Here is a 27090-nt window from a genome sequence, read left to right as displayed (position 1 = left end):
CTGCTAGAAAGAATCCATTTGTCAGCCAATATCTCTTTGTTGGCCAGGAAAGCGAGACATGCACAAGTGAGCGCTATGAATATTGTAGATTAATGTCTTAATTAAATCAGCACTCAAGCCGTAAAAAGATGAGGTGATGTGAATGATCAGATCACATCAGTGCCTCCTTGTTTGTAACCTTGTTCTCCAGTCGATAGCAGACTTCTCTGACAGCACATGAAAATCAATGGGGATCTCCTGCATTATTCCGCATTATCTGCTAATGACGCCGTCAAAGTTCAACTACATTAGAAAAAGGAACACGGGATTTGGCGTCCTCGCACTCAACCTGGCAGACCAGAAATACAATAGAACCTGATTTTAAGGGATACGGAACCCACAGACCCTGGATTCAACTGAGACAAAACAAATCCAATCGACTCAAATCTGTCTTTTGTATGCACAGTACATTTCAAACTCTGATAGCGACATTTCAGACGTTTACTGACGCACTGGGGCCATCAACAGACAGAGACTGGTCCATGTGTTTCCAGTTTGGGCTGCTATTTCATCGTAAAGATTTTATAGTAGACTAGAGCAGGCTAAAAAGTCTGCCAATGTGGCGGCCATGTTAGCAGGGGAGAGAGGCCCTTCAAATGTATGGCACATGGATGTTAGCATCCGAAGATTGTCGTGGTGACCAATTTATATCTATGGCTCTTATCTTCTCTGATGTGAGTAGTGTACACATTTGTCAGCCATGCTATCTTTGGCATAGTACACACTTTTTTTTTTTTTTATAGTTCAGGTGAAAAAAGGAAGCACTAACGTTGTGGCTAATCTATGCAGTCAGATGTACACAATCATCCTATCCCCCAAAACACCAACAAGGTAAGTTTGTATACACTTTTCATCAAGGTTCAAGCTTTTTTAATACATTTGCACCGTTCTGGTCACTTTCAAACTCTGCTGAAATGTCATCAAAAAGACTTTAAAGTAGTAACTAGAGCAGGCTAAAAAGTGTGTCAATGCGGCGGCTATGCTAAGAGGGCAGAGAGGCCCTTCAAATGTATGGCACATCGATGTTAGCATCAGCTGTGGGATGCATACCATCTACCTCTCCCCCAAACACCAGCAATGTAAGTTTGTATACACTTTTCAACTAGGTTCAACCTTTTTTTTTAATACTTTTTCTCTGTCCGGGGCATTTTGAGACTCTGAAAATAGTACAAAGCTGTTTTGTACAGTATTGGTCCTGAAAAAAAAGTACTTCAGTGTAACGGATATTGTACATTACCGTTCACCCAAAATGCAAATGACTCCTGATAGGACAATGCTCACCTTCCCCCACTCCATCTCGAGACTGGTACTTGTTCTTTGTCGATCCAATAACACCTTTGCTGCCTTTCACTTGGAGTGTTGCGTGTTTCTTGCCCCTTCTTCACCTCAGCCCTCCCAAACACAAGTGCGTCGAGTTTCATTAACCTTTCTTCTATTCTCCTCCTGATCCAATCTGGGATCAGCGGAACAGGCCGAGTGGACATTGTGACAACGTCGATGAAAGCGAGCATGTGACATAAAACGAAGTTAAAGTTTTCTACCACAAATGTCCTTGCAACCCCGCTGGGGGAAACGCTTGCCATTAAGCCAATTTAGCGCTCTCCGCAAAGCCAATGCTTTGCATGCATGAAATGTGTCAACTGCCGCATTTCCGGCCCAATTACAGAACACATCAGACGGGATCATTCGAGAAGATGGGGCAATTTCAAAAGCTATTTCCCGCGAGCTAATGTTGTATAGATATGGCATCTGTTTGTTTGCTCAGTTGCCGTAATGGCGAGATCACATGCAATCAGCGAGTTGAATTTACACACATTTCTGCCAAAGACTCTCATTCCCCTCAGATAATGTTGCTGATGTTTCAGCAATCCGACAAAATGGCCGCATCAGAGCAGTAACAGAAAACCTATATTCATTTATCCGCTTTTGACTTTGATGAGGAACCGAGCGGAGGTGCAACCGGGCACGCTTTCACTTTTCACTGGCACTTTATTCATGCCACCCATCCAATTCTTGTAGCAATTGCCCTCATTCGGGTTGCAGGGGTGATATAAAATGGATGCATTGGTATGCACTGCAGTAGAAAAATGTAAAAACAATAAAATTATATATATATATATATATATATATATATATATATATATATATATATATATATATATATATATATATACACACACACACACCTGTATGTAATATAATAATATCTTCCGTACCGCTTGATCCTCACTAGGGTCGCGGGGGGTGCTGGAGCCCATCCCAGCCGTCTCCGGGCAGTAGGCGGGGGACACCCTGATTCGGTTGCCAGCCAATCGCAGGGCACACATAGACGAACAACCATCCACGCTCACACTCACACCTAGGGACAATTTAGAGTGTTCAATCAGCCTGCCATGCATATTTTTGGAATGTGGGAGGAAACCGGAGCACCCGGAGAAAACCCACGCAAGCCTGGGGAGAACATGCACACTCCACACAGGGAGGCCGGAGCTGGAATCGAACCCGGTACCTCTGCACTGTGAAGCTGACGTGCTAACCACTGGACTACCGTGCCGCCCATAAAATAATATAATAATAATAATAATAAATTTCAGGCTGACACTGTAATGTGCAGTTCATAATGAAAGCAGTTTTGCACATTGATGGCTGTCGCTTCCAGCACGTGTGGTCAAGGCACACGCCTGAGTGCTTCACATCGTGGACAACTCTGTTCACGTCCGCAGATGTAAGCGGTGCTTTCCCTTGTTCACCGAAGCGTGAATGCCTCTGGGTGTTTTCCGAGCTTCAGGTGCACCTCGGTCTCTTTTGTACTCCGGCCCTCACTCGTGTGTGTGTGTGATGGGCAACTTTAGACGGTCCTCTTTAGGCTCGTATGATCACACGGGGAAGGAGCAGGAAGTCAGGATTTTAAATCGAGGGGATTTGTCATTACGATCGGCGTGTTGGTTAAAAGAATTGGAAGGACAATCAAGCTCCGGGCAGTGAGTTAAAACAATGCAAGTATGCTCTTGCATAAGATGGACTTTGCCTTGAAATGCCAGGTTCAGTCAGCGACTTTCATTCGGCCCCCCCCCCCCCCCCCCCCACATCACAAAAACCTCCAAATTACTTGAGCAAGGAAGTGCAGACGGCTTCCTTAAATCATGCATCACGTAGTGCACCAAGAAGGACTCTGCTGACTAATTTAGTGGCGGTGAATCCGAGTTCGCGTCGTCAAGACAAATCATTAAAATCCAACAACTTTGATCACCGAGGTCATCTCGGGGTTTCTGTGACTCAGCCTGCCGTGGGCTAGCATAGCAAACATCAGTGTGGATCTTTCTTAGGTTTTTCGGATTTGAATAATGTAACCTTTTCTTTTACGGACCGTGGGAAGTGAATTCCGCAATTTGTTTACAAATACATTAAACGTGTTTGAAGACAATTGCTGAAAATGTGCACAGACTGGGAACTATGTCGTAGTGAATTTTTTTTCCCCACAATTTCCTGTTTTATACTAATGGGGGACAAGTCATATCTTTCGTGATTTTTGTTCTTAGCGTGGATTAGTGAGAAGCAATTGGCAGACCTGTTTTTCATTGCTGCCCCCCCCCCCCAACCCCCAAATAGCTCACAGCATCCACCTTGTTGACAAATGTGTGCTTGTTTGGGCAAGGAAATTGTTTGAGCTATTCCAAACACACACCCTGCTAAATGTCACTGCATGTGACATTTGTAGTGCAATCATCGGATCAGCAATGCAGTTTTTGTAGTATGGGAGGGAAATTGTAATGAGGCTATTGTGTGTCGTGCAATAGCCGCCCTAGCCCCGGTGCAATGCCATGCCTGGAAACGTTGTTCAAATCAAGTTCAAATCATGTTCAAATATTGCACAGAATCCTAACCAAACATGTCGTCCGGACACAGGCAGGAGCTGGCAAAACGTGTCGGGGATCTTGGACTCAACTCCACATAGACTGTCGCCAGCACAGCTGATCACTGTGCACCCAGTCATGAATGGTACCCACCTAGTGGGGCCATTCTGGCTCGAAAGGGAACCACAAATATACTTTTCCATTTGCACAGGGTGAAAACGAAAACAAACAACCAAATAAATAAATAAATAAATAACCCGCTGTTAATTTAAAGTACAATTGAAACATCATAGCCCTCCTTACGTTGTGGATGAAACACATTTTAAAGTTAACACAGGAGGGAATTTTTTTTTTTAAATGTTCGTATTTCCGGCTGAAGAAAAACAAACCCAAAGCATGACGCTGCCACCACATTACTTAACAGTTGGGATGACTTTCTCATGGTGATGCCCAAAAGTGTTTAAAACTTAATTTCATTGAATGATAACAAAATGTCACAAAATGCAATACATCAATAAAGCTTTTTAAAACTTTGAATTTGACGTGAACCGCAAGGCAGTGTCTCCTGAACAAGAACCAAACCTAACGAGGAGTAACAACATCACGTCTGCACGCGTATTCATTTTGATGCTTTTTGTAAGGAACTGCTGGCTATTGCGGAGGCAGAATATTGTCGAGTATTGGCTTCTCCCCCTCCCACACCTTCGCCCCCGAGGACATTCAGTGGAGCCGAACTTCCCGGCCAACTCACACCATCACGCACGAATGAACGCAGACAATCGATTGAAGTTTTAGCTCGTTCGTAAACGTTTTTTTTTTTTAACGTTGTTGTAAAGTGATGCTAAAATGCGGGTGTAGCTCGCCAACAGAGTGCATTGAACAAGACGCGTGCGGTCAGTGAGGACGGAGGAGGCATCAAGAGTAAAAACAAACAGTGATTGAATCAAATACTCTTTAGTTCACTGCTCCGTGCTGCGTATCGACACTCTGCAGTATTGACGTACCGGCACCCCTCATGCCGCAAAAACTTTTTTTTTTTCTTTTTACTGTAGTCCAGGGTTGCAAGAACTTGCTTTCTGCACCATCCAACCGCATTGGCGCACCCGCTTTTCCACAGCATCCTCCATGCCAAAGTCAAACAATGCCCTTTATTTTTGCATGGCTTTGAAGGGATTCCTTTTATTATCGACCAGCTTTTTCCACTCATTTTAAGCCACACACACCTTTCAATACACCAACAGCGTTGGCGTACCCCCTCTATCATAGAACCCCACCCAATCCCCCTCCGTTCATGTTGGCATGATTTTGAAGGATTTTTTTTTCCTATTGTCAACCAGGCTTTATAGTGTGTTTGCAACAGCGGAGTTGGCGCACCTTCTCTCCCCAAGCATCCTCCACACCAAATTCAAAACACTGGCCATTTTCTGCAATGGTTCCAAAGGATTTCATTTCCTGTAATATACAGTGCCCTCCATAAGTATTGGCACCCCTGGTTGAGATGTGTTTTTTAGCTTCCAATTATTTTATTTTTTTTCTAAATAATATGGGACCTTAATGGAAAAAAAGAGAAAAATCCAACCTTCAATACAAGTGCATTTATTCAGTGGGGAAAAAATCCCACATAAAGAAATAATTATTTGACATCAAATCACCTGTTCCACAATTATTGGCACCCTTAACAATTCCCAGGAAATAAATATAATTGAAGCATTTCTGTCATTTCTACAGTAGTTTACAAAGTTTACCAGAGTATGTAGGAACATTTAATTAGTAATTCATCACTTCCTGTCTCCCTGGGGTATAAATATGACGTGACACCGAGGCCATTTCTCTTATCCACTCTTAAACATGGGAAAGACAAAGGAACACAGCATACAAGTGAGGCAGATGTGCGTCGACCTTCACAGGTCAGGCAGAGGCTACAAGAAGATTGCCACTCAACTGCAGCTGCCCATATCCACTGTGAGAGGAATAATTAAGAAGTTCAAAACAACTGGAACAGTGGTAAACAAGCCTGGACGAGGAGCCAAGTTTATTTTGCCACCACGCACAGTGAGGAGGATGGTAAGAGAAATCAAAAGATCTCCAAAGCTCACTGTTACAGAATTACAACAAATGGTAGCATCCTGGGGTCACAAAGTCTCCAAATCAACCATCAGGCGCTGTCTACACGCCAACAAGCTGTTTGGGAGGCATGCACGGAGAAAACCTTTCCTCACTCACAATCATAAACGCAAGCGTCTGGAGTTCGCCAAGCGGTATTGGGGCTTCAACTGGGACCGTGTGCTTTGGTCAGATGAGACCAAGATTGAGCTTTTTGGCAACAAACACTCTAAGTGGGTCTGGCGTACCACGAAAGATGCGCATGCTGAAAAGCACCTCATACCCACTGTGAAGTATGGGGGTGGGTCAGTGATGCTGTGGGGCTGTTTCGCTTCCAAAGGCCCTGGGAACCTTGTTAGGGTGCATGGCATCATGAATGCTTTGAAATACCAGGACATTTTAAATCAAAATCTGTTGCCCTCTGCCCGAAAGCTGAAGCTGGGTCGTCACTGGGTCTTTCAGCAAGACAATGACCCTAAACATATGGCCAAATCTACACAGAAATGGTTCACCAGACACAAAATCAAGCTCCTCCCATGGCCATCTCAGTCCCCTGACCTCAACCCCATTGAGAACCTGTGGGGTGAGCTGAAGAGGAGAGTACAGAGGAGAGGACCCAGGTCTCTGGATGATTTAGAGAGATTCTGCAAAGAGGAATGGCTGAAGATCCCTCTTTCTGTCTTTTCCCATCTTGTGAAACATTATAGGAGAAGATTAGGTGCTGTTTTGTTGGCAAAAGGGGGTTGTACAAAATATTAACACCAGGGGTGCTAATAATTGTGACACACATTATTTGATGTCAAATAATTATTTCTTTATGTGGGATTTTTTCCCCACTGAATAAATGCACTTGTATTGAAGGTTGGATTTTTCTCTTTTTTTCCATTAAGGTCCCATATTATTTAGAAAAAAAATAAAATAATTGGAAGCTAAAAAACACATCTCAACCAGGGGTGCCAATACTTATGGAGGGCACTGTAGAACACCCTTCACTCAACGTATTAACTTTAACACCCCCACGAAGAGTTTGGAACACCCATGTATTCAGCTAAATATGGTTCCTTGCCAGATAAAAGGGTTCCGTCAGTGAAAACTTTTGGTGTAAAGACACGAAGACTTTTTAGCAGATGAAACCGCTCAAAACTTTTACAGTGGCAAAAAAAATAAATTAATAAAAATCAGTGTCCCCGCGTCCCATATTTCACATTTGTTTGATCTAACTATCCTGAGGGCGGCGGGCGATGCAAACGAACCCTCTGTAGAAATGAAAATGAAAGGACCTGAGGATAAAAAAGCATACAGATGGGACTGCGGGCCACTCAGGGCAGAATAAACGAATCCTGATTTAAAGCCTCGCGTCCCCGCAAGGCTTGCGAGATCACAGAACATAGACCTGACCCTCATCTTTACCACAATAGAATACTCATGATATACTCATTAATCAGCTGTCTTGCAGTCATTATCTATGGTAACAGATGTCCCTATATGTTGTTGTAGTAGTAGTTTTTTTTAACAGTATTGTGATTCAATCCCATATATGAAGTGTTCATTATTTTTTGGAGTAAAAAATTTACCGGTAGTGTGTTTTTGCCGCCTCACCATCCTTTCGTTCCCTAGCGGGGAAGGAAGTAGTCGAGGAAAGATTCTGGAATGGCAATTTATTTGATTCTGCCTAGCAATAGATGACCATGCAAGGTTCATATTTAAGCAAGGCAGTTTTGCATACAGTTTATCGCACGTTTACATACACAAGATAACTCGGTGTGCTTCACATAATTCAAATGACATTCGAAAAGTATTTACAAACCAAAATAAATTGATATTACAAGGAAAGTAAAGAATTTAAGAGTGTCATATTCTGTTTTTGTGTATCTCCAGCAGGTGGCAGAGGAGTGCCTCTCCTTTGGCTTGCACACCTGTTGCTCATGTAAACAAGCTTAAGGAGTTCTGCTTCCAAGACACAAATTCTTCTAGGCGTCCCAAGCTTTCACGTTCTCCATTTGCTGATTCCGCCTTGTTGTCTTCGCATACCTTTTGTAAGTTTTTTTTGTTGTTGTTATTGTTAGTCACGGGTTTTGTATTGTATGTGTTTTGGATTTTCTACTTTTTGACAAGCTATTTGCGTTTATATTCTGTTCCTTGGTTTTTGGTTCACTCATTATCCTGGTGTTTACCAGCAACGTTTGTTGCACTTTGTCGGTCTTACGATCAGTTTTTTCTGTCATATTTTTGTTCAATCAGTTTTCGTTTCTGGAGTCCAACTCCATTCTGTCCCAAACGTTCTGGAAATCTGACAAAGTGTACCTTTTTACAAGTCCGAAAAGAACATGCATTTCGTAGTCTTACACGGGATATGCACTACCAACTTCCACATTTGGCAAAACAGGTCGAAGCACTTAGGTTACCAGCTCAGGGATATAGCGGCTCCCAAAGCACCCAAACTAGGAACTGCAGCAATTTTGTGTTCTAACCATCATATCGTCAACCTGTAGTTATGCTAAATAACACTTTACACAGAAATTCCGCGTAAAATGGATTGCGCATGGTTGACACAATGCTGACTCCAGCTGGCCAATTGATCCATCACTCTGTTTTAATGCTGAAGCCAACTCATGAACAAATACCTCATTTTGCATCTTATGAATGATTGACATTCTCTCCGCCAATAGATTTAGAATTAAAAAGATAATAATCCAAACGATAATGGCCCGAGACACATGGCACATTTAGTACCACTGTGGATAAAAATGCATCTCAATACTAGACGCTCCCTGGTGTCGAGTTTATGTTTTCACATCAGTGTTTATGATGGATGGCAGGGGAGATAAGCTTCCAATGTAAATCGATGTATCACTTGACTCCAGGTCAGAATCATCATAACAACATTCAAGGGGCTAAGCGGGCTGACGGAACGTCCGGTGTGGCACTGCACTGCTGTAGGGCTCCAATGTTTACGTTCCCATTAGCAACTGAATATTAAAGACAGGCCCTAAGGAGAGCCGGGTTAACGAATAACTACTACTTGACACGCACATCACAGTGAATAAACAAGCGTGCTGCATCATTAAGGCAATCCGTTGGTCTTTCCTGTGGTTCACATGCAGCAGAGTAGCGCAGATGTCCACTTAGCACACTTACTAATGCAGGATACAACTGCGTGTCACTTAACTCCTGAGCTGAGGAGTTCTGCAACCGCTTTACCTGATATAAGGCCGGTTTTCATGTTTGTGTGAATGTTTAAGACGTCAAATTGATGCAAATAGGCTGAAAAAGATATTTGGAGCACTGGAGTAGACTTTCTCAAGATTTTTTATACCGTAGTTTTAGGTGTCACGAGAAATAATTAGCATCACATTCACTGTTCTGCTTTAAAGCTCTTTTTTTCCCCTCCATGTCTTGATCAGAAACCAAGTGGAGCAAGTTTAGACTGTGTAAATTGTTTATTTTGGTTTCCTTCCTTCTTCCTCACCAGCCTTGCCATGTTCCCTGTCTGCATCCAACGAATGAGCTGCCTTCCAGCAATCATGCACCGCCACCTGTTCCATGTGGTAATATTCATGTGAAACCCTAGCATGGATGCCTTTTAAAAGGGCTTAGTCAACCGTAGTTTTTTTTAATTTTTTATTTCTCTTGGGAAGTGTGAACTGGATGCACAGCACCATCCTTGTGCAAAGCTTTGTCAATCTCATTTCAGGTTATGGTCATAATCTTTTTTTTTTTTTCTTTCATAACAACAATCGTGTCACGTCGTGCTCACAGTGTGAAATACACAAACGCACAAAGGCAACGTTTTCCTCCCCGCTTGCTGGTCAATTGAGCGTGTTTGTATGCACACACAAAGGCATCCAGTGATCCACTGTCGCTCGTTTGATGCATTTTTCAAAGGGAGATGATGAAATCATTAAGCAAGCCGCCCACATGGAGTGCGGAGAAAAGAGGAAATGTAGAGCAGAGGATGAAATGTGCAATATGCACTGGATGAGACAAAAAGCACAGTAGGGGGAAAGTGGCCAGTTTTGTGGCCAGACATCGGCTCGTATTGTAATATAGGATGAGATATTTGCAAGTCAACCCCATCCAACAACAACAACAAAAAAACCTCAGCATTTTAGGAGTGTGTTTATTTAATTTAAAAAAAAGTTTTTGGTTTAGCACGGAAGTGGTGTTTTAGCCGGCCAAATAGCGAGGAATTAAATGAAATTCCTGTCTTAAAAAATATACCTGTATATGTAAAACATGGACAATTTAGTTTTTTGGGGGACAGAGAAAAAAGATTTATGTGGCCGCCAAGCTGCTACTTACTCACCTGCCTACCAGGTTTGCCAGATAGTGAATTAGCGTGGAACACTAGATAGCTAAATAGATGCAAATGTAAAGCTGCTTTGATTTACTGTCTGCGCTTAGCTAGTGAGGTACAAAATAAGAATGATTTCTTCTATCTTTTTATCTGGAAATGTTGTTACTGTATGTCCAAAAGGATTTTTCAGGCAACAAGAGATGTATAAAGTTCAAGTTTTATGATCCATCCTTTAGCTGAAATGTATGTGCCTGATTTACTAATATCCCAAATAGTGGGTGCTAAATATGTGTTCTCACTAACAGATAACACACACAGTCTGTCGGCGTGTTGCATGTGATTTAGGCTAGTAAAATTAGTATTTGTGAATATTTGGGAGCGGAAAATGAAGTTTAAAGTGATGGAATTGCAAGTGGTAATGGAAGATAAACATATTTCTTGCTGATAGTTTTAAGTAAGCCATTAACCACATAAGAGCTATGTTTTCTATTGCATCTGCCTTTCAAACGCTGTATTTAAAGATGCAAAAGTAGCCCATTTACCAACCAAGCTATCTAATTAGCAATCTATCTAGCTATTATACTTAATTAGCTAGCTAGGTAATGAATTTGTTGTTTGGGCGCTAGCTATCTAACGCGCTAGATGCTAGACCAGGTGTCACCAACATTTTTGAGGGTGAGAGCAACTTCATGTGTACCGATTGTGTGAAGGGCTACCAAATTGATACACGTCTGAAATAACATATTTGTCCAAAATACCTTCAATAATATGAGGATGTGTTATTTTTAATACTTGATGATTTAAATTGTCAGACTTTGATCGTGTTTCGAAATGTCTCACAGTACTGCCAATGTTTGCATTTTTAAATCATAATTTCTACTAGCAAATCACAATGTCCAGGCACTGGCGGGCTACTCAAGTGGTCTTCACGGGCTACCTGGTGCCCGCGGGCACCATGTTGGTGACCACTGTGCTAGACATTGTATGATTGTTGACACGAATATAAAATGAAGTATTAATTAAAACCAAGACATTCCAGATGTTGGTAAATCATTTATTTTGGTATTCAAGTCAAGTCATCCCGCATTATAACTATTTGTTTTTGTACTTGGTGTCTTTCTCCTCGCTGTTTGGCAGGCCCGTTTGCCCAGGGAAGGGGGCGACCCTCAGGAAAAAATAGGGGTTACTGCGCACACGCAAAACTACCAGAAGAGGAGTGACGGCATAGAGCAAATTGGCCGCCAGCACAGGCCAGAATACATCACTCTGAATGCGATATGGAGTTTTTGTGTGAGGATGGAGGGAGCCCCCAATGTGAGCCCACTGGCACTGTGAAAAAAAAAATCGAAAAACAGCAGACGGTTCAGTTGAGTTCACCTCTTCAGTGTGACCTTATTGAGCTTGCGGTACCTGTACCTGGATCATTGCTCCCGAAAAGAAAACGCTCCAGTCAGGCATCCACGTGCAGCCTGGCTTAAAGAGACCATAAACAAATGCTGCCAGCAGCGGTAGTCCGTAGAAGAACATGTGCAGCATCTGTTAAAAGCAAACGGGTACTGTCTAAGCCAGGTGTCTCCAAACTATGGCCTAGGCACCATTTGCAGGCCACTGTTCATTTTTCAGTTGGCCAAAAAATGTACCAAAAAAATTACAATTGTCACAAACCTCAATGCTTTCTATAAAAAAAAAGGTAGCCTGAAAAGTATGAGTTTCAGTTCAGTCTGTGTGGCACTCGGACGAAAACGTTTGGGTGCACAAAAAAAAACATTTCAATTTGTCAGCGATATGCTTTGAATTTCTATTCTTTTCAGAAATATGAGTTTGTACAATGCAGATCAAAAAGCAACTTTGCAAACCCCTCCATTATGTATCTGTCAGCCACCTCCAAAGGGTGAGTAGTTTTGTCTTATTTTTGGTTTGTTATACATAAATAATGAACATTTTGGTGAGTAGTTTTATGGCACCGTAATTAACTTCTCTTTACTATTTCATGACAGTTAAGAATATAACTGTTACCTGTACAGTTAATCACGGTTGTATGAAGCTCCGAACTCAAAGCATTAGTATCTCAAATCAACCAGCCCAAATGAAATAAATGGAAATCCCGTTAATTTGTTCCAGCTCTAAAATACAGACTTAAATACTTGTAGCATTTTTTAGTCACAAAAATATGAATCTACAGTCCTGCTCTGTATAAAACTGAGTACATAAATCGAATGTAAAGAATTAAACAATTAATCCGTCATGAGCGCATGCTGTTTTTGTGCTACTCCTTCTGGTCTGTGCGTCTGGGCCGCCAGGGGGCAGCATGATATATAGAGACATACTACTTGCAATTTTAATTAAACAAATGAGACCTTTTAAATGCAACTCGGCTGCAGTGAGATTAGTCGGTTTTCACTGTGTTCATAGTTTAAAAGTTTACAGCGATCGCAAGGTCAATGCTAGTTTTGTTAATCCGTCTGTCTTCATAGACAGTGAATGTGTTTTGGGTAAATATGCACATAATTATTTATGTTTAGCTTGTCACGGCTTGTGTGTGACTCCTTTTGAGCTGCATGTCTGTGTTCATATGCCCCACACACTTCTTACCTTGCCCCTCGGATGGGGTGGGCAGGAGGGGGGGGGGGGGGCTATTCTTTGTGTGAAGGATTGGCTTATCAAGCTCTCCGCATGCGCATGCTGCGTCTGATCAATGACTCGCAATTGTGTGAGGACAACCTATTTGGATAACCTTTTGACACATTCGCACACGCAATCCACGAGCACAACGGGTCACTGGGAGTAAATCAAAAGGGGAGAGGGTTTGCATAAATAAAGGCTTATCTTTGTGAAACAAAACAAAGACTCGGCGCATACACAGATGCATGCATTGTATCCGTAATGATAAAAACAATCTCTTTAATCAGTGGAGCAGAAAACCGATAAAGGTACATCATTGAGAATACACAAGTGTGCTTTTATACTCTATGGTGTGGACACTGGAAAAACAGAAAATGATTACAAATTATTACGTTAATCTGTTCTAGCTTTAAGAAAAAAAAACTCGACATGTTTTTAAATAGGAGAAACATTGTCATGATTCTGCTTTTGTTTCCTCGTGTGCCTTTTTTGTCTTCCTCGTCAGGTTTTGCGTCCAGCTTTTTTTTTTTCCCACTATTCGCAGCAGACATCAGAGTCTAAACCGGGCAAAGCAAGGGTGTCTTGAAACAGGTGAGATAAAATAGAGTTCTAATGAGGTTGCTTTCTTAAGAAGACGGCGCTTGTCTTAAATCGCGTCATGAGATCTAGATTGCAACTCACTGGTCAAGAGGTGCACCCTGGCCTGGTCGACGGTCAATTGCAAAGCACAAATAGACAACCATTCCCACTACTCTCTGATGAAATTCACATGTATGTTTTGAAATGCACTAGGAGAAAACCCACGCAGAATGAGGAAAATATCTTTTAAAAAATTCCACACAGGAATTCTGTTGGGCAAATAATTATGCCACCAAGGAATGTCAAATAAAGTTCCCCAGCCTAGTTTAGCCATGAAGACTCACCATCACTCTGGGGTAGCCCACCGGATCCCGCAAGTAGGGCTCGTAATATTTGACGTACAAGGAACATGCTCCCAGTGGGGAATCCAGCGCCACCTACAGCGGAATGGGAGAACAATAAATATACAACATTTTTGTAATTTTTGGCAAATTACTTTTTTTTTAAATCCCATTTTATTTAATTAAAAAATGTCATTTGTTTTCTGAATTCTTTTTTTTTTACTGCTGCACTTGAGTCAATTTCAGAGTATTTACTTTTACTTCAGCATTGGAGTTGAATCAATACTGTATTTACGAGAGTCTTTCCACAACTCAAGTGTCTGTATTTCGATTTAAGTCAAGAGTGGAAGTTTTTCACCCTCTCACCAGGCCTCGCAGGATCGTGAAGGCCATGGCGGCGAGCAGGAGAAGCACCAGCATCAGATCCAGCGGACGCCAGATGAGCTTCATGCTCTGAGCCTGCTGAGCCTACGAGTTGAGGGACACCGGCGCAGCATCACAACGGGTGACGCTTCTCAACAGCCATGGCTTCCCCTCCCTCACATTATATCCACCAATCAGTGGCCTGTCCTTGGGCCGAGCGAACAGCGTGACTGCTCCCCACGCAGGCATTGCCAGAAAGAGGAAGTTTAGCCAGAAGGCCGGACGGATCTCGGTGCCGTATTTCCCTGCCGAAAGGTAACAAAGATGCTGATGGTTGAGCCAGACCAAAGATGTGTGGGAGCGAGACTGAGGCTCACCTGTCACGATGCCGGTGATGAACACGCTCATGTTGGCGCACAGGGAGCCAGCCCAGAACAGGCCCAGTGTGCGGTAGCCTTTTCTGAGACCACATATGAATGTGATGCCACTCACAGGACACTCCATGACAACAAAGCATGAACTACACACCGTAAAGAGGAGCCTCTCAAGTTGAACACGATCTGTTGTGTGGCGTTTAAAATTAATGTCCCCATAGGAAATGATGTCAAATTAATTCATCAGTGAGATCCCCGTCCTGAAACCTCAAATGACTGCACACGCAAAATTTTAATGCAGCGTTTCCTGTGTTGACCCAAGGTCACGTATTTTAAATTTCTCAGGGCACACTACCAAAGAAATGCCACAGAATCTTTGCCTCTATTGCCGAGAGAGGCACATGTGCTTTGGCGTAAAAACTGGTACATCTTCATTTTCGTGCTGGTATCATTGACTGTGTTTGGGAATTTGGCAGAACGTGTTGAGCCATGTTGGGTGATCTGGTGAACTGAGGGCATTTTTTAACACCCCCACCCCTGGCACACCTGACAATTAGGTGACAGAAAATAGACTAGACTTTAGACCACCTGAAAGCAGGTCAAGGTTTTGGCGCAGGTGGTGCAACACGATTCCTGTAAATCGATTTCTATAATAAGATGCAGCTAGCCTGGAGGATGTGTGTGTGCAAGATTACTATTTGAACCAAGAACAGTTGTAGACCCACAGAATAGAAGAGTTTTGCCATCTCTACTCTTAAGTGACACCTACCTGTTCATAATCTTGCCTATCATGACGAGGTACATGATAAAATGAGCTACACCGTCCCAGTAACACATCATGATGGCGTAGGCCGTGCCCAGGTAAGGCTCACCCTGAAACGAACACATGCCCATAATATTGGCTGTATTCATTGTTTTTGTTTTTATTTGTCAGGCATCAGGGAAACCTACTGTCTTTCGATAGAACTCCATAAAGCCGGAGATGAAGCCATCATACTCCAAGGCGCTGGTCAAGTCAATAACGCACGTGAAGGAAAATTCTGCAAAAACTGCAAAAGGACACAAAGATGAGAAAGGTAAAAACATACCCCACACATATTTTGTCATAGCAGACTGACTTCCTTTCAAATTCCCAAACCATTCATCTGGGAGGTAGCCGGAGGTGAAGCAGAAAAACCCACGCAAGAACGGAGAGACCAACAAAAACTTGAACCCAAAGCTGTGAGGCAGACGTGCTAACCACTAGTCCAATGTGGTGTTGTTGTCATACAGAAAAGACCTCTTTTTTTAACCCCTGAATGCACCAATGATGATAACCTGATAACCTAAGCTGTCCACTGTAGTAACCGCTCTCCCTGAAAGAGTAAAAGGCATTTCATTTTGTGTCAAATTGAACTTGAGTTTTGAAAGAGGTGCAATCTTTGCAGCTAGTCACCATCTTTGAGAGGCTGATTGCTTTATACAAAACCGTTTATTAGAAATTTAGCCTTGAGAGCTCAGAAGGGGTTGGAGGCGTGTTTGCATCCTGAACGCGATAAACAAAACACTCTAAAGAGCTTGCCTCAATTGAAAGGCCACGGGCTTCTTCTTTAGTCTCTTATGGAGTAAGTTGAAAGAAAGGCCAAGAAATAATCTTTTATACGCAGATTCTTTTTTTTTTCTTCCCCAAAATAAGAGCAAACCGTCAATTTATTCCAATGGCCTAGAATATGTGCAATGCCTCCCTCTACGTGAAAGCAATTTCCCAATATGCCACAACATGACAAATGGGCTGCACTTTCCCCACTTTACGTGTTCCACAAAAAGTGTGCACCGCTACTCGTGAAAGAGCGAGGGACAAATCAGGAACGACTGGCAATGGATGAAATATTAATAAGCACCGTTCTCAAAAAGTTTGAATCGAGGTTTTGCTAGATAATGATGTGTCATCAGTCATCAGGTCATGTACTACACATTATGTGCAGTGCATCCGGAAAGTACGGTATTCACCACCCTATTTTAATTGATCGGCTTAAACGCTTGCAGGGATCAGAGAGACTGCAGTAAGTTGGTTTTATTCTTCTTTGCATCGGCGGTCACCGCAGGCAACAAATGTTCAGACACTTTTACCCTTGCCGGTGGTGTACTGCAAGGTTCAGTTTTAGGCCCAATTTTATTTTACAATTATATGATGCCCGTTGGCCAAAATTATTGAGCACCATAACATGTCCTCTCACTAAAGAGATCTTACTGTTCAGATGCTGAAAATTACGAAGATTTGGAAAATTGTCAATTAAAATATCTCTAATTGATTATCAAAGTAGTTGGAGATTAATTTGATAATCCATTTCTTGTCTATAGATGAATTGTTGTACCTCTAGTTACCGCCTTATTCCTAAAGGAACAAATTATTACAGCAGTAATTATGTAGACACAATAATTATAACATATTGACAATCAAACAATTAAAAAAAGGATTCATTGAATAATTAATCGGGGGGGAAAAATCACATTGGCCTTCTGAAGTGATGCGGAAAAAACGTTTAAGTGTCTGTTGAAATAAGTCTAACACAAGAATGTGGAAAAGTGAACCACTTAATCATTTTCCAGATGATAGTACCTTTTCTAAAGGATTTATAAATAATTTATAAACCGAATAGGCCTACAGTTCCCGTATATGTTTAAAACAGTGACAGCATCTCCATGAGTGATTTCTCAGTCCGAGGGATTATGTGGTGGGCCTGCTGCTTTTAGATCCCACACACGGAAACATCCTCCTCGGGATACACACAAGTTAAGCTCGCAAGACAAAAACACGCATATCATCGTTGGGGTGTACAAGCATCCCCGTAATCCTTATGGCAAACCAGTTTATCTCTGGCAATCAGAGAGTTCCGATATGGGGATTATGGATCCCTATCACTACCAAAAACCTGTCTCGGCTTTGCCTCCATTAGTGGAAAACTCCGCCCCGACACAACACGGACATCATTTTTGGCCCTCGTCTATAGTTTCAGAAAGCTCTGCAATGGTCAATTGAGGCACAATTCAAATACTTTTGGTGTGGAAGAGTTTGTTAATCCTGATTGAAAGCTCATCAACCACCACTGGAATTATATATTTAAAAAAAAACAATATCAAATATTGACAACTGATTATGACCTGTTTCATCTACCCATTTAAAAAATCAAACCTCGCCCCCTCATTTTTCCGTAGGTCCAAGTGTGATCTCATCAAATGTGCAGCCTCCCATTGACTGTCATTATCGTCATCGTTGTGTGTGGGTTGTGAATTCCCTGAGAGTTTGGGGTCAGCCGTGTCACAGAACAGTCACGCTAAGCTGCCAGAGCCAGCCCAACGTAAGCAGCTTTCAGCGTATCAGGTGAAATCACACAGAATGCAATTGGTTGTTTTCACACAAAGTTATGAACTTTGGAAATCCTTTTTTGCAGGCATCGGAGCTTGGCCCAAACTCATTGCAGAGGATTGAATTAACTTCTGCAGTCACACACAATTGTAAGTAAAACAATGAATAAGATTACCAAAGAAGAGGGCGTCTCTGGGCGGGTTACCGCGAGTGATAACGAGGTAGAAAATGAAGACCAGAACCAGTACGGCAATGCCAATCACCAGGATCACATATGGTCTGTAAAAACACAAATATTTCTGCATTACAATTCCATAAAGGGGTGGCCCGCAATTTGCACGCGATAAGAACCAGGCCAGCACGTGCACTGTGAAAATCTGCGGACAAGTGACACCCATTTTAAATTTTGTAACACAAAAAAAAAATGGGGGGGACATGAAAATCTCCGACATGAAAAACCAGGTAATTAAAAGCAATGAATAGATTTTTAAAATATATTTTTGCTGTGCATTTATAATGGCCACCAATTATACATGGATTTTTGCTTGTTGTGAGTAACGTGAATAACCAGGGTCCACTGTAGTTGCGTTCTGCCTTACACAACAGCTAAAGATTTAACTCCAAGTTAAGTTGCAATGTAGGAAAGCAGAATATGTCACTAAATTCTGGCTGCTCAATACAATATTTGAGGAAAGCAAGAAATACCGGAAGTTTATAATGAGCGTTGGAATGTTGAATGAGAACGGGAACGAGTTAAAGGAGAAAGTAAGTTTTACCGTTATATAAGCACTCTATCATCATACAACCATCCGATTCATAGAGTTGACCCTTCTCGCGCACTCGCATCCACCACGGCGTCTCTACCTCGTTAAATTCTGCAGCCGACATCCTTTGATGGCTGCCTTCTACACGCTGCTACAGTTCAGTTTGACTGTGTGTGCTGCGTGGTAAAGCAGACTTTGGATTTTTAAAGGGCTTAATCAATCAACTGAGGGATTGGAAGAGGAAACCAAGCAAGCAATGGCTACTAACTACATCGCTACCTGAATCGGCTTCCAGTACAATATTACAAATACAGCAGGAAACAGACATTTTTATGCACTCATTGCCTAAAGCAGGGTTGTCAAACTAATTTTTGTCGCGGGCCACAATATAATTACCGTTTCCATTGCAGGCCCCTTATGACTGCAAGTATAGAAAAAAGTCAAAAATAATGTTTTATTCAACTATTGTTTCAGTAATTCTAATGAGGAGTTTGGTAACAAGAACATGCTTACAATATGTCACTGATTTATTACACATGAAAAATTGAAATTTTGGTACAGATTTTAGCAAGCATCATGGAAGTTGTCATCTTTGATTTGCTTTCGTGGGCCACTTAAAATGATGTGGTGGGCCACATCTGGCCCCCGGGCCTTGAATTTGACACCAGTGGCCTAGAGTGCGAAGAACACATATTTTATGCTTGAAGCCTTTCAACAACTCGGTTGCTATGGGGAAAGGCTACATCACTCTCTGAAGCATCTGCTAAATCGAACTTTCATCGAGCTCCAGAACAGCCCTTCTGATACAGCACAGGTATCAAAGTCAAAGCCCGGGGGCCATATCTGGGGCCCCCTCACCCCCCATCTCATTTCATGTGGCCCGCGAAAGGTTTTTGGTCTGAACCAAAATTTCAAATTGTCATAAACTGCTACGTATATTAATGTAACAAATATAACAGGGCTGAACTATTACAGAATAATGTAAATGGTTTATAGTCCTGATTTAAGGGCGGTCCGGGCCATTTAGTGGCCCCCGCGCCAGACTTTGCCCACAGATGACGCGTCTCATATTGTATTTTCTTTCCTCCCAAAAAATGAAAATGTAGTGGATCCATATGTAATATATCTGTGCTCAAATGGTACACACAAGCATCACTGCTTAAGTATGGTGCCACTGTATTTCACTTTTTTGTACAATAAATTTGGTTTTAATCTTTCAAAACGTTTTTTAAAGAAACAATTAGGTCCACATTTTTCCTTCATGTAGCGTCTTCAAACGGCACATAATTTTACAGTGCCGTACAATAATATTAGTCAGTATACTTTTTCAAAACAAAACCACTGTCTCGTTTTTTATGAATACTTCGGGATTCGATGCTACACTGAAAATGCTCTTTCAATTAATTAAAAAAAATAATGGAAAGAATTTCCACATCGTTGGTTTTCTTTAAGCGTGAGTCAATTCAATTGGTGTCTCTTAATGTACTTGGTTTGGGTCAATGTAATTTAGTATGGTTAATTAACGCAATTACTCGGGTTAGGTCTAACTTCATTTACTTGGGTTCAATAAACTTAATCTATTCATGGAAGCAGTTTATTTAGATAGTTTCAGTCCATTATAAAATGAACCCAGCTAAAATTCCCATCCGAGCAGTAAAAAAATGTATTAGTTAAAGTAATTATAGTAGCATTGGAGTTGTAATGAGCAGCCAGACACTTTCTTATGTCACAATTCATTTCACAACAAAACACACCACACTAACGGGATATTAGTTGCAGTCATGATGATGGTTTGAAATGTTGACAGACTTTTGAAGCCTGAAACCCAAATTGGACCACTTCTTGTGGCTTTGGCCTACAGAGATCCCAACTGTAAATATTGGCAAGAACATTGCAAAACCGTAACCTTAACCAATGATTGTTCAACAACGGAGAGGGGGGGAAAAATCCTTGTGCCAATCACAGCCAGAGAATCAATGAAGGTCACGACTTACTCTTGGAGTGCAGGAATCGCGTTCATGCAGTACAGAATGCTGAGGGCGGTAAACGAAAACAACAAGACGATCGTCTCCATCGCTTTGAGTTCAAAAAGCCGCGCGGCCCTGACTCCCAGAGGTGTGGAAATAAACTCTGCAAGGTCGATGGAACAACCAAAGTTGACCAATTTGACAACAATGCCGATCCATCTGTGTGTATTTATAGAACAAACACAACGGAAAGTATTCAAATAAGTTAAAGCCGTGTAGGCGCTTACCGCGTGGCTGCTCTCAGTGTGGATTAATGAAACTTCAGGCTGGCTTGGCCTTTACTGGAGAGGGAAAAAAAAACACAAAGAGGCTTTGGGGAACAAAACTTGCAATTTTGATCAGGTCAGAGATTTGCATAAGTTGTTTCAGCAAAAAGGCAGACTATATGCTGTCGTCATCCAAAGTTATAATCACACTCAAAGTCCTCACATTTTTCTTTGGCTTTATTTTTTCTTTTCAGTATTTTCAGGGACACATGCAAAATGTTTCACCCTTTCATGCACCAATAATGATAACCTGATAAAATTCTAAGCCGTCCACTGTCGTGGCCGCTGTCCCTGAAAGGGTTAATATGATGATTAAAAATAGAATAAACCTGATCAAATGACTTTTAATAAATGTCTAGTGGCTCTCCAAGACATGCTTACCACCAGCCAATGTACTCCTATCATTTGCATACAGAAATGAATTGGACTGAGCAGATGCTAACATTCGCAACACATTATAACTAATGACTAGCATGTAAATGACCTTGCCAAGGACAAGTTTCCTTTTTCAGTTAAGTTCGACTAAAGGGGAGAAGGTAGCGAATGGGGCGCGTCAGTACTCAAAAGCAACACTAGATGGTAGCAAACGTCATGGAAAACTGAATTCGTTTACCCCAGACTTGATAGTCTTTTTATTTTATTTTTGTGATTCCACCATTAAAACGTGACAGTTTCCCGCTGCACAATTTCCCGAACTATTATCTTCTCACAAAACCACTAACGGTTTTTACAATTAAAAACACAAACACTGCTTTGTCCTGAGTTTGTCATTTGGAACATTCAACTCCCTGCTTTACACCCAATTTCTAAATGATCAAACACTTGTGGCAAAGCTTATACAAATTTATGGCTATAATTTACAATATTCTACCAACTGTCTGACCAGGCTGTCATGGGATAGAACTATTTTAGATCATTAGTTCACTTTGCAATCTGGCTGAGGACTAGAAATAAGGCGGTGTGGAGTACAATGGAGGGAGCAGAAAGAGTAAGAAAGAGAAAGCTGTGGTCGAAGACTCCGTGAAATTGATGTGACTTCCTTGTTTGGGTGTGTTTGACGTGGAAAAACACAGTTTTGTGTTTGTTTGGATGTTTTACACTTTGCAGTAAACCCTGTGAATAAAAATACTTGAAATTTGGGTCCCCGTGTGTTTACCGATCAAGGACAAAAGTCTGAGCTCAAACTGGCATCGCCTACCTTGTGCACAGATAAAGCAAAAGCCAGATTTTTTTTTTATTCTTCCCATCAGCTTCTAGTTGGCGCATCGTGCACTTATTAATATGATACTCGTGTTCATTGTTTGATACAAAAGTAACATTTTTATGAAGGTTTGAAAAATTAAGCAAGACTTATTTGCTTTTGCAAGAGACCTACAATATTTTGCGAAAGGTTTTCTTCTTTGTGTCAAGAGTTTTGCAAAAATAGTATGTAGTTTTAAAAAAATGCTTAAGCCATCAGAAATAATAGAAACCTTGCAGAAGACATTTTTTCAGTAGGGAATAATTGACTACCTGTGCTAAGCACCCTCATACAGTCAGAATGATGATGTCATTTTGAATCAACAGCAACAATAATGACAAAGAACATTAGTCCTTTGTTTAAGCACAAACACTCATAATTTGTTTGTGGGTGTGCTTCCCACCAGGCTCTTTTCTCTGAGAAAAGGGGGGGCTACCAGGAAACCAGTGGTGTGTGTGTGTGCGTGCATGTGCGTGTGTGTGTGTGTGTGTGTTTGCTGGAAACAACTGGAGCTCTTCCAGCACTGTTCAATAATGTGGGATGGACCGATGGATGCCAAATCGGGACATGCTGAAGTGCATCTTTATTTGATATAATCAGTCACTTTGAATAGGGTGTTGTTTCAGATTTGGGTGATTTGCCCTTAACATTAATTAAGGCCTGGCAATATGACCTTAAAATAACATATCTATTTTTTTCCACCCCCCCAAAAAATCGGATTTTCCATTTTCCACTTAAAACGTGAATGAAAAAACGTTTTTCCCCTTTCTGGGATTCGTTTTATTTATCGATCACCAATGGTGTAGTGGTACGCTGGCACACTTGCCGGACTTGTGTGAGAGCAGCGTGGGATCGGTTCCTGCTCAGTGACAGTGTGCATGTGGGTGTGAATGATTGTTTGTTTCTAAATGTGCCCAGCGACTGACTGGCAATCAGTTCAGGGTGTAGTTTGCCTTCCGCCCATAGTCAGCAGGGATAGGCTGCAGCAATTCCCCGCGAGCCTGTTCTGGATAAGCAATGTTGAAAATGGATAAATGATTTATTTATTTTGCCATCTTTTTCTCAGCGTTATTTTAATTTACTTCTACAGAAATAATAGAAATCAAACAAACACATTACAGATAATGTGAAAAGGAAAGAAGGGCTTCCTTAAAAAAAATTTGTAAATCCCTTTTGTCGAAAAATGTATCCATATTTATGATGGATACGTTTTTAGAGTTCCTGTAATTAAATCGGAAATGAGTCATCATATTGCATGGCAATCGGCTGATCCATATCTGTGGTCAACAAGTACTGCATCACTCTTCAGTTCTCCACCATTGTTTTCTTTTGTAGAGTCGGACAGGTGAGGCAAGGTACGCTTGACAAAATATTTCCAGGTTGGAAGCACCTACCTCGGGTCAAAGATTTCCAACATAAGGATAAATTACTGTTTTGCATTGTAGAAATGGGCACAATGTGTTTGGCAATATTTTGTGCAGAAGACTCCGATTTGATAAGCGGTTTAGAAAATGAATGGATGGGTAGACAATATACTACGGCGTGATAGTGGTTAGTGTTTCGTACATCTGCCTCACAGTTTGAATATCTTCTCTGGCCTTCTTGTGAAGTTTGCAGGTTCTCCCTCTGCTTTTCCTCCCACATTCCAACATGAACAAAATTGACCATAAATGTGACTGAACGATTGTTTGTCTAGTTTATCTGTTGACATGCCCTGCAACTGGTGACGTCAAATGGGACTAGCTGTCAATAAAATGGGTGGATAATGTATTTTTTTCACTGTCACGCAAGTGTAAGGAATGAACCACTTGTCTGATGACGGTGAAATAAAGCCAAAATACTTGCCTTTTAAAGCACACCTTTTACCTTTTAATTGTATAACTACCCCTCCCAGTATTTTGTAAGTTTGCTGCATTCAAGGATAAAATATTTTAATCGATTGCCCAACCCCAAGGTGTTCTCATTGTTTCTTTTGAACCTTTCCTCCCTTGTTTTTTTTTTTTTGTTCATGTTTAAAATTGCGTTATTTAAAAAAAGTCTCTATCTCTATGTATCTATCTATATCAACATTTTTTGTTTAATTATTTGTACATTATTTGACTTTTCCCCGAGCTGTTCCCAGTTTTGGTAGATCGTGACGTCACAGACGGAAATATTTTTTCGCTATTCAAAATGGCCCCTCTCAATCAGGAAGTAGAGAACACAAGTAGCGGCGACTAAGTTGGATAAAATCACCAATTTTCGTCGATTTGACGTCGGTCGCGGCTCGACATCTGCCCGCTTGTTGGGAGTTCGGACTGGGACGAAGCAAAGGCGACGAAAGGGTGAGTCGAATGCAAGAATGTGCCTGAACGCGCAGGCGACACATCGGCGGCTGCCTGGTCTCAAGATGCGTCCTCGGCAGCCTCTCCGGGGTGCGCATGTTATTTACATCGAGTTACGCCGGCTTGTTTGTTGTCGGCCTGCTTTTAGGCAATACGTTTTTTTCGAGGGCGCGGATGTTTCATGTTTATAAGGATACATAGTCTTATCGGTGTTGTCTTCACACTGCGATACTCGGGAGCTGAATTCGAGCGGTCGCTGTGTAATCGGCTAGCTTCGCTTACTACGTCGTAATATCCGCGCATAACGCCGATTAGCGGAAAAAATGCTATTTTGGATAAACATCTCTGAAAACCTAATTCCAACATGACAAGGGGATAAAATAAATACATAATAATCTAAATTTATTACATTGTTAAGAACATTACTGCCGTACACAAAACTTAATGTACCCAATTCGGCTCCAAGCTATGCTAACACAAGCTAGTAATTATCACTGGTACGGCTTCTATTATTCACATTCAAAGAACTCTATTCGACATTTTGCCGCACGTAGTGGTAAACTATTAAACGAAAATACTCGACGTGGCGTGTAGTCATAAGAATGAAAGTATATTTAAGTGGCTGGTTTTGTCATACGACAAGCTAGCAGGGGTAATAGAGTGACACTGTAATGTGTAGCCTGAGCTGCCTCCTTTGTGTTGTGTCGAAACAGATGTGGCTCACTTCTCACAGATGTCTTCACTTTCGGTTCACTACAACTACAGAGTGAAACTGACTTTGTAGTACAGTTAACATTTTCCATCGGTGTACTTAAATTGGGTGATTTTCCAGTTGTTCTCAATTATTGCTGATGTTATGAAGTTACTTTAAATGAGTGTGCAGTACAGTGAACTTCTTCGCTTTTCACTGGGGTTAGTAACCAAGTCCGGACGCCAATAGCAAAATTTCGTGAGTAGTTGACGCCCCCTCCCCGCCCCATATTTTAATCGTATTAATAGTTTAAAACCTGAGTACACCTCCTAACTATGATGCCAAAAGAAGGTAATTTCCAACTCATCTTACTTTACCATGAAAAACAAATTGATATTTGCGTAGAAAAATATACGTTAGGAAGTGCAGGGATGCCGGCATGTACAAGCGCGATGATGTTCATCTTGTCTTCTTCGTAGATAATAGATTTAAGGGTTTTTTTTTTCAGGCAGTGCTCTTTTATTTGTGTGTGTGTGAAGAGAAAAACTATTACCTAGGTGACAGTTTCGGTTGTCACTTCAGCCTTCGTTGGAGCTATGGGGTAAAAGCTTTTCTCTTCGCTCAAAAAAAGAAAAAGACCACTGTCTTAAAAAAATAAACATTAAATCTATTTCAACTCCGAGGAAGACAAGATGAAATGTTAGTATCTGCTAAACCTTTCCAAAACAATGATTTGAGATATAGGGTCATCATACCGAACGTGACAATGTACTTACCTCGGCACATACACGGCAGGTGAAGGACAAAATAATCACTGCGGTCTGTGGGCACCGGGACTTGTACAAAACAGCCAGGTTCCAACTTGGCGTGGCTGGTAAGTGTATGGACTTGTTTAAAGCTGTTGAAAACCCTGATTGTGTGAAGCCAAATTTTATCATCAAATGATGTTCAGTGCGCAAAGCGAATCCACAGGAAACATGTTTGTTTTGGATCTCACTTTTATGCAAAACAATCCGTTGTGGGATTATGTCCAAGAGCAAAGATCCAGAGGTCAGGTTTGGCCTTGCCCCCCTTTCTCCTTCTGTGATTCAGCCTTCACTCTCCTCCCCACGTCAGCCAGTTGTTAGGAGAGATAAATCTCATGAATGGCCTGTGGGTTGATGAGAGGGAGGGTGAAACAAATGTGGATCAGTGTAAAAAGGCGGTTGGAAATTTATCCCTGCTTTCATGGAAACTCGTATGCAATCAAGCAGATATGGATTTTTTTTGGGGGGGGGGGGTCAAAAGTGTGAAAGAACCGGTGGTTGTTGTTGGAAAATTAAGTCCCAATGTTTTGGGGGAAACATAGTGATCTTTACAGTGGCATTTTAGAATGTCCTGACTCTCTGCTAGGGCTCACAGTGTATCATTCAAGCTTTCCTGGGAACCAAAGTGTCAAGATCCTTCTGTGAAGAAACAGCAATGAGTCATCCACAAAGGAAATTCTTGATTAATATTGTATCTATTTGGGTGGATAAGTGAACAGTGCGTTCCTATGCCTCGGTTATCACCCTCTTATGTATTTAAGAGGAAGGGAAACCACAGAATTATTTACAGTCCTCTTTAGAAGTTGAGCCATAAAATAGCTGTAAATTTCCCCATTGTGGGACAAATAAAGGATATCTTATCTTAGCACCGTTGTTTGCCATGTTTGGTGTGTATGTTGCAGACTGCATCCTCCGGCTTAACAATTTAGTCTTTGCCTCTATGGCAGAAAATTAGGTACACTTCTAATGAAGCACCAATATCATTAAAGGGGTGGGGGGGGGGCCTAATTGCTAAGCTAATATTGCATCGCCAAACATCTGAATCAGTGCTTTG

General features: G+C 41.5%; 3 protein-coding genes across 8 annotated transcripts in view; 2 read left to right on the top strand and 1 right to left on the bottom strand.

The window, feature by feature from the left end:
* Positions 1 to 27090, top strand: part of ncanb (neurocan b) — a 180644-nt gene that overhangs the window by 103260 nt on the left and 50294 nt on the right. The window lies entirely within an intron of this gene.
* On the bottom strand, positions 11334 to 26024 carry tm6sf2b (transmembrane 6 superfamily member 2b). Of its 2 annotated transcripts, XM_052074841.1 has the most exons (12): positions 25784 to 26024; positions 20937 to 20990; positions 20677 to 20812; positions 18094 to 18197; positions 15524 to 15621; positions 15342 to 15445; positions 14576 to 14658; positions 14379 to 14503; positions 14202 to 14303; positions 13839 to 13931; positions 11710 to 11829; positions 11334 to 11622 (listed from the first exon to the last, which is right to left on the bottom strand). In XM_052074841.1, exons 3-12 carry the CDS (start codon positions 20754 to 20756, stop codon positions 11386 to 11388), a joined length of 1146 nt encoding a protein of 381 aa, XP_051930801.1. In that variant the 5' UTR covers positions 20757 to 20812; positions 20937 to 20990; positions 25784 to 26024; the 3' UTR covers positions 11334 to 11385. The 2 variants fall into 2 exon arrangements, with proteins under 2 accessions (XP_051930801.1, XP_051930800.1); XM_052074840.1 differs by lacking the exons at positions 20937 to 20990; positions 25784 to 26024 and having other exon boundaries at positions 20677 to 20919.
* si:ch73-63e15.2 (protein strawberry notch homolog 2) overlaps positions 24366 to 27090 on the top strand; it is a 53019-nt gene continuing 50294 nt past the window's right edge. For all 3 annotated transcript variants that reach the window (XM_052074711.1, XM_052074710.1, XM_052074709.1), the window contains exon 1: positions 24366 to 24539. The gene's annotated coding sequence lies outside the window, so the exon portion shown is untranslated. The remainder of the gene's footprint in view (positions 24540 to 27090) is intronic.

The sequence above is a fragment of the Hippocampus zosterae genome, chromosome 8 (genome assembly GCF_025434085.1).
Source record: "Hippocampus zosterae strain Florida chromosome 8, ASM2543408v3, whole genome shotgun sequence".
Classification (NCBI taxonomy): domain Eukaryota; kingdom Metazoa; phylum Chordata; class Actinopteri; order Syngnathiformes; family Syngnathidae; genus Hippocampus; species Hippocampus zosterae.
This window is presented reverse-complemented; position numbering and strand designations above follow the sequence as displayed.